General features: G+C 55.3%; 2 protein-coding genes across 4 annotated transcripts in view; both read left to right on the top strand.

Moving 5' to 3' along the window:
* The first annotated feature begins 626 nt into the window (after positions 1 to 626).
* Positions 627 to 6,241, top strand: LOC113627393 (serine/arginine repetitive matrix protein 1-like). The gene is made up of 3 exons (XM_027119929.1): positions 627 to 642; positions 1,933 to 3,167; positions 3,950 to 6,241. The coding sequence occupies exons 1-2, from the start codon at positions 627 to 629 to the stop codon at positions 3,162 to 3,164; spliced, it is 1,248 nt and encodes a 415-aa protein (XP_026975730.1). The 3' UTR covers positions 3,165 to 3,167; positions 3,950 to 6,241.
* Positions 1,969 to 7,219, top strand: part of BEAN1 (brain expressed associated with NEDD4 1) — a 37,559-nt gene continuing 32,308 nt past the window's right edge. For 2 of the 3 annotated variants that reach the window (XM_027119705.1, XM_027119704.1), the window contains exon 1: positions 1,969 to 2,099. The gene's annotated coding sequence lies outside the window, so the exon portion shown is untranslated. Of the gene's footprint in view, positions 2,100 to 3,055; positions 6,242 to 7,219 lie in introns of those variants that run through there. The other variant, XR_003435477.1, reaches the window with a different exon arrangement.

The following is a 7,219-nucleotide window of genomic DNA, read 5'->3' as shown; positions in this document are numbered from 1 at the left end:
AGCCAGATTTGCCAGCCCTGCGATGCTCAAACAGAGGGTAGAGGGGGGTGAGCTCTTCATCAGCTAGAGCCTTCCACAGGCCGCGCCACAAAATACACATACACACAGTCTTGCCAAAGGGGACAGACTACAGGTAAAACCACTCAACAACCAGTATATCCATCCTGCACAGATCAGCAGGGGTCTGCTTAGGAAGGTCAAGGTCACTTTTAGGAGGGTTGCACAGCGGGGCACGGCCCTGGCCTGGGAGTCCTAGAGCCTCCGATCCTAGCTGCCTAGCCCTGGCCTGCCCCTGCTTTCTCCAGTCCTTTATTTTTTCATCCATAAAATAAATGCATGGGGTTGGACAAAGGGCCCCTCAGGTTCCATTTCTTAGGACTCAGAAATGTTTCCCTTTATTCTGGCCCCATGCCCCACATAGCACACACGCCTCCCGATGGCCCCAGATGGAGCTGGAATCCCTCAGCCTGGGTCCCTCCACCCCCCTCAGTCTGGGGGATGGGGTAGGCAGTGCAGGAGGCAGAGCCCAGAATGAACAGTTGCCAAAGGGGGCGGGGAAGTGTCCTTACCCACCAAGGCTCTAGACCATGCAGGTCTCTCTGCCTCCACCCAGGGAAGCCCAAGACATGGTGACTGTCAGAGGTGGGCTGGAGTGAGGTTTGTTTTCTCCACCAGAGCCTGCTCTGCTCCCACCCTCCCTGCAGTGCCACTGTCTGCCTGGCTTCTCTTCCACGCCATCCCTATGGCTCCTCCCCTTCCCCAAGTTTTATCGTCAGTATGTGCAGCTCCTTATCCTCATGTTTTATTTCTGACAACCACTTATTAGCTGCCATCGACAAAACGGGGGTTAGGAGAACTATCAACAAAGTATTTCATCAATTCATTCATCAAATTTAGAGTGCATGCTCTGTGCAGGCCCCCAAGGGTCTCCCTCCTGGGACTCCCAGTTAAGTAGGGGAGATTAAATAAATGATTCCACAAATAACTGGAAAGGACCAGGACTAGCGAGAGCGCAATAAACCGGAGCTCTAGTGTAATAAAGAAAGGGAGGTCTGGCGGATGGGGCTGGGCTTGTCCAAGGCCCCAAAGTAGAGTGGGGACAGGGCAGGTCCGTAAGCCAGGAGCCCCCCCCCTGAGCCAGGCACCCCTTGAGGCAGGCATGCATCTGCCAGGGTCAAGCTCTATGCCCAAGGTTTGGGGATAGGGGGATACAGAGGGCATAGGATCAGGCCAGGAGTAAAGGAAATAGGCAAGCTGGTCCCTCAGGAGAGGAAGGCTTCAGCCGGGCCTAGCTGACATCCCTGAACACCCTAGAACTCACCGCGCGGCAACTGGGAGCAGGAGGCTCTGCCAGGCTCGTCTGCCCCTCCCAGTGGCCGTGACAGGGGTCCCCTACCGGGATGCCCAGGCTTGCCTCTGAACAACCTGTCTGGCTGTCCTGCCCTGCACGTATCGTTTGTCTGCCCTTCTCTGCACATGTCTGAGTCTGCGCCTCTGCTCCCGCCTATCTGTATGTCACTCTCTACACACGCCTGTCCGTCTGTCCTCACACGTCTGGCTGGCACGCCGGCCTCCCTGCATCTCTCGGCCTCCTCGGCCGCGCCGCCCCGCCTGCCGCTGTGTGGGTGTCGGGCTGGCAGTGCGCAGAGGGGCGCGGCTCGGCCCTCCCCCTCCGCCGCGTCCCCCCAGCTCAGGAATGACCCGGGCGGCGGCCCAGCGCTGCTGAGGCCCCGGAGCCGCGGCGCAGGGCGGCGGGAGCGGGCGGCCGTGGCGTGGGCGGCGGTGCTGGGCCGGCGGGCGGCCGGGCGGGGCTGAGGCAGGGCCGGGAAGCCGGGAAGCCGGGAAGCCGCCGCCACCGCCTCGGCCGGGGATCTCGGGCCCCGGGTGGGCTCGGCAGGGCCCCGCCCCGCCACGCCCCTGCGCGCCGAGCAGGCCGAGGCGGAGCGGCGCGCCCCCCGCGACGCCGGAGCCCGAGCCCGAACGCAGCGGCATCCAAGCGGGAACCGGAGCGGGAGCGGAGCCAGAGCGGGAACCTGAGCTGGAGCCGAAGCTGGAGCCGGCAGTGCGGCGCACGGAGCGGAGCGAGGCAGCCAAGCCGAGTAAGGGGCGTGGGGCCGGGGGCGGCGCTGGGGAGGGGCGGGGAGGGGGGTCCCGGCCCCTTCCCCCGCGCTCTGCTGCGGCCCCGGCGCAAGCACACACCCGGGGTCGCTCAGCGCGGTCCGCGGCGGATCCGCAGCGCGCTCCGAACAGGAACCCCGCTCTCCCGCGGACCCCGGCCCCGACCCCCGCGCCCCCGGGCGGGCCACCGGGACTCGCGCGGGCCGTGGCTGCCCCTGAGCATGCCATCGGGCCGCAGGGACAGAGAGGTCTCCCGGTTCTTGCCCGACTTGAGTCCCAAACAAACATCCACCCCACGGAGGGAGCATAAGACAGTCTTCACGACCCCGCGCCCTCGGTTTCGCGGACCCCTGAACAACCCACCCAAGAAGGGTAAACTAGGACGCACTTTTCGTCGGGGTAGGAGAGGAAAGGGGCTCTGGGCTTTGTGGAGTTTGAAGCTAGAACCCACCCCCGTCCCTCGAGCCGGGAAGTTTGACCCTCCGGCGGGCGGGCCACCAGGGCCATGCCCCCGCTTCGATGCCTACCACGCTGGCCTGTCTCAGCACCATCGGTGGGAGAGGTGGTGTCCCCGCCGCACCTTCTCCAGCTCCGGGGCCGACTTTCCCTGGCGCGGTAAGCGGGACTCGAGGCTGAGTCCGAGGCGGCTGCTCTGGCTGGCTGCGCAGCGCCAAGCGGTACAGCCGCCTCTCCCTAATCGCTCTCGGAAGTTGGGTAGTGCCCACCAGACCCACGGCAGACTCGCACGACCCTCCCCCTCTCCCCATCGGCCCGGCGGTCCTGAGGCTGGCGCGCGGAGGACCCAGGGCTGCCCTCCTGATCCCACGCGCCGTGCCAGCGGAGATGGCCAGGCCCAGGCTGGGAAGGGGAGGGCACCAGTGACAGGTGTGAGCGGCGGGGGCTCCAGGAGCTTGGTCCTTGGTCTTGATTCACACAGTCCATGGGCACCTGCCCTGCGCAAGCCCCCCCTGACTCTCCTCAAACATCCTGACTGCTCTACTGGAACAAGTGGCTTCACCTCCCTGTGCCTCAATTGCCTCTGCTGACAAGTAGGTAGGATTCTGTGGTGAACAGAGTGTTTAAGGGCTTTGGAACCAGAGGGTGGGCTTGGAAGACTTCGTAGCCGTGTGATGTTAGGCAAGATACTTAACCTCTCTGAGCCTCAGTTTCCCCATCTGAAACATGGGGAAGATGGGTTGGGAGGTGAGGCGATGCTTGTAGGGGGCCTAGCATGGTGCTTGGCACTCAGCCCTCACTCAATTCAGGTTGACCACAGGTGTCGTTCTGTGAAGCACGCAGCACCACTGGGTGCTGAGGCAGAGCGAGTTGCCCTGAGGTGGCGGCGACACGACCCCCTCCCAACCCCCCAAGCCCCCCTCCAAGGAGGCCTTTGAATCCCCCAAGGGCTTGTTGACATCTAACTGTGGTGCAAATCCCTCTCTTTAGGGCCTGCCCTTTCTCAGCTGTTCCCTCCTCCCCGGGCGATCTGCTTCCCAGCGGTGCTCGCCTCCCTACCTGTCATCTCCATCCAGGTTGGGAATGACCGTATCTGATCAGCTCTTTCTTCTGCCCTTGACTGATGTCCGCTGCTCACACTCTGTGCGAGGGAATTCACACCTCCCTCCGCTCCGGGGACCGGGGCCTGGGGAGGACTGCTTTCCCTGCGGAGCAATCAGACAGTAGACAGTCAGGTGGCTTGGGTGTTCCAGTGGTGACAGTTCAGACAGGCAGTGAAGAGCCGCAGGGGGAGCAGCCACCAGGGCAAGGAGACAGCGGGAAGTCGGAGGGGTCCCAACCCTGAACCTGCGCTGACCGTGGTGTGTTCATCCAGGCGACTGAGCCACGAGGCACCAGAAATGATAACCCTTGGAGAGGAAATGAAGCCCGTGGCTGACTGAGAGGTTAGAAGTTCAGAGCTGGAAGGGCCCCAGGAAGAGATCTGCCCAGTCTGTGCAGCTGGGGCTTCAGACCCAGAGCAGAACCAATGAGGCCCAAGGCCTGGGAGAGGATGCTGGAATCCTTGGGGTGGCATGGAGGGTGTAGGTAACCAGGAGCATCGTTGGGAAGAAAACAAGTGTCCAGCTTGTGGACACCCGCGTTAGTCCTGCTCACCTGTGCCCCAGCTGTGAGAACGGGGGGATGTGGGGGGTCTGTCCATGCTGCCTGGTGGGGACCTAGTGAGACAGGCAGAATGGGCTGCCTCCTGGGGGCTGTTTCTACACAACCCCCCCCCCCCCCCCCCCTCTTTCTCCTTTGCCCCCCCCCCCCCCCCCCCCCTTCACCCCCCAGGGAGTCACATCCCAGCATCTTCCATAATCCTCACCTCTTCTTCCCAAAGGAGTTAATCAGAAACTAACTTAGGAGGTTTGTGTCACCTGGTTCACAGAGTGGAGTTAGGCCGGGCAGCAACGTGATGGGGATACGGGCACCTCCTTCAGTCTTGGGGAATAATCAGTTAGACACACTCAGATGCCTGTTACCTGAAGCCTTTGCCCTGGAAGTGCTCACAGCACAGGGTAAGGGACAAGAAGGTGGCAGCCAGCTCTCAGCCTCCTGAAGAGAGAAACTGAAGCCAGGAGGGCTTCTGAGTCCCCCTGGCACAAAGTACAGTTGTGGCTGAGAGCACGGCTTCTTGGAGCTGGACTGCCTGGGTTTATGGCTTGTGATTCTGGGCAGGAGATTGACCTTTCAGAGCCTCAATTTCCTCTTGAAAAGGGGAACAAATAGTCTACATCTCCCACTATAGTTGTGAGGACTGGAGAAACAATATACAGGAAAACACGTGGCAGGGACGCATGGACCCCTGGCAATGTCCTTGCTATGTCTGCATTGTGAACATGCACTGAATGCATGCTCTTTCCCAAGCATAAGTATTTTCTCTCTGGAGTCTGAGGACAGCCCTCTGATCTAAGTACTATAATTGCCCCTATTTTATAGATGAGAACACTGAGGCTTAGAAAGGTTAAGGACTAACTTTGCTAAGTATAGAAAACTTAAAACATCACTATGACTCATCATAATTTTATGAGTTTGTAAAATTGATAATTAGCACATTGCATCTTAGACGATATGTAATTAGTTAATGGAATGCTTCCTCAATGGAGATCTTCAATCATTGTATCTTTATGTGTTAATTGCCCATGGGCTATAGAATTTTTAGAGACATCCTCATTTTTTTTCTATTCAAACAGTATCAAACTGATTTAAAAGAGCAGCTCCCGCCGCATTTATTCCCTCTCTCTCTTCTCTCCATTTTTCTCCATAGCGCTTATCACCCCCAACATTTATATATCTTACTCATTTGTTTATTGCCTCCCCTCATCAATATAATGTAAACTCCCCAAAGGCAGGGACTTTTAACCATTTTGCTCACTCTCATATCCCCAGGGACTAGAACAATAACCAGCACTTCGTATGCTTTGCAAATTATAAAGTGTTTTACAAACATAAGGTCTATTATTGTTATTATTATTGCCAAGTGTCTAGTTTGCCTGAAGATAAACCTTAAGGTTCATGGCAGAAACTGTTCTCTCGAAAATCTGGCAAATAGGACCTGCTCAAGCGCCAGGGAAAATGTGATGAAGGTTAAAAGCAGTGGAGATTATTTTCCTAACATGTTAATAAAGCTCCTTATCAGTAAGTTCAAAGACAAGTTAACTTTTTTAAATTTTGGCAAAAAATGGAACGTTCAAAGGCAATTACATTAGCGTTTAAAACTTCCAATGAGTTAACTATCACTGATTTATTCAGTTAATTATTCTTTATTTTGTTAGCATAAAAGGTGTTTTCAAATCTTCATTTTAATGATTTTTCAGATTATAAAAGTAATACATGTTCATTGAAGAAAATTTGGAAAATCATTCTTAAAAAATAAAAGAACATAAAGAGCCTCCTCCATCCCACCACTGCCCAGAGAGTTCGTGACCGTGGGTATTTTAGTCTATTTCCTTTTAATCTTTTTCTATGTGTGAATATTTTCTCTAGTTTTTTTTTTTTTCCCTTACAAAATAAGGATCATATTGTAGGCAGAGTTCTAGAACCTGCTTACCTGGTGGGGTTCCCCCCCCCGCTTAACAGTATACTGAAAGTCTTTTCTGTTATTAAAATTTCTTTAAAAACATGATTCCATGGCTTTACAATATTCCATTATAAGCGTATGCCAAACTTTTCTCAGCCTCTCCTCTCTTATTGGACACTGGGGTCGCATCCCATGTTTCACCACTGTAATAATACTTTTCTATGTCCTCTTTGGTGTTTTCTGGGCCCTGAATCAGGCTTCTCTACACCCTTGGTCAGGACCTATTTGCTGATTTGCAGATGGACCGGTTTGTGTAGTTAGTCAGTATGTCAAGTCTTAGAAGTTGGGCCTTGGTGGCAGCGGGGAAGGCAGCTGACCCAGTAGAGGACTACTCCAGGTAAATCAAGGCAACCTGAAGACCCAGTAACCTCCACGCATTTCCTGACCAACCCAGTGTAGCACACATGTGGCCAGATGTTGCATGGGGACAGAAGGCCTCCTTGCTGCAGAGGCTGTCACACACTTGGATCCCTCTTCTAACATCAGGACCAAGTTACTTGTTTGCAAACCTCCGTGTCCTCTGCCAGCCTCTCTGCCACCGTCCTCTCACTCTTTTTCATTTGCTTCTTCATTTAATCACATGACAAACGTTTACAGGCATACCTCGTTTTATTGCTCTTCATAGATATTGCTTGTTTTTACCAACTGAAGTTTTGGAGCAACCTTGCGTCAAGCAAGTCTTATCCATGCCATTTTTCCAACTGTATTTGCCCACTTCATGTCCCTTATGTCACATTTTGGTGATTCTCACAACATTTCAAACTTTTTCATTGCTGTTGTATTTGCTGTGGTGATCTGTGACCAGTGATTTTTTTTTTTTTTTTTTTTTGCTGTACACGGGCCTCTCACTGTTGTGGCCTCTCCCGTTGTGGAGCACAGGCTCCGGACGCGCAGGCTCAGCAGCCATGGCTCACGGGCCCAGCCGCTCTGCGGCATGTGGGACCTTCCCGGACCGGGGCACGAACCCGCTTCCCCTAGCATCGGCAGGCGGACTCTCAACCACTGCGCCACCAGGGAAGCCCT

This window comes from Aethalodelphis obliquidens, unplaced genomic scaffold, assembly GCF_003676395.1.
Source record: "Aethalodelphis obliquidens isolate GAN/ISIS:26980383/991018 unplaced genomic scaffold, ASM367639v1 scaffold20, whole genome shotgun sequence".
NCBI classification, from domain to species: Eukaryota; Metazoa; Chordata; class Mammalia; order Artiodactyla; family Delphinidae; genus Aethalodelphis; species Aethalodelphis obliquidens.
The sequence above is the reverse complement of the archived record's forward strand: the minus strand, read 5'-3'. Positions and strand labels throughout refer to the sequence as shown.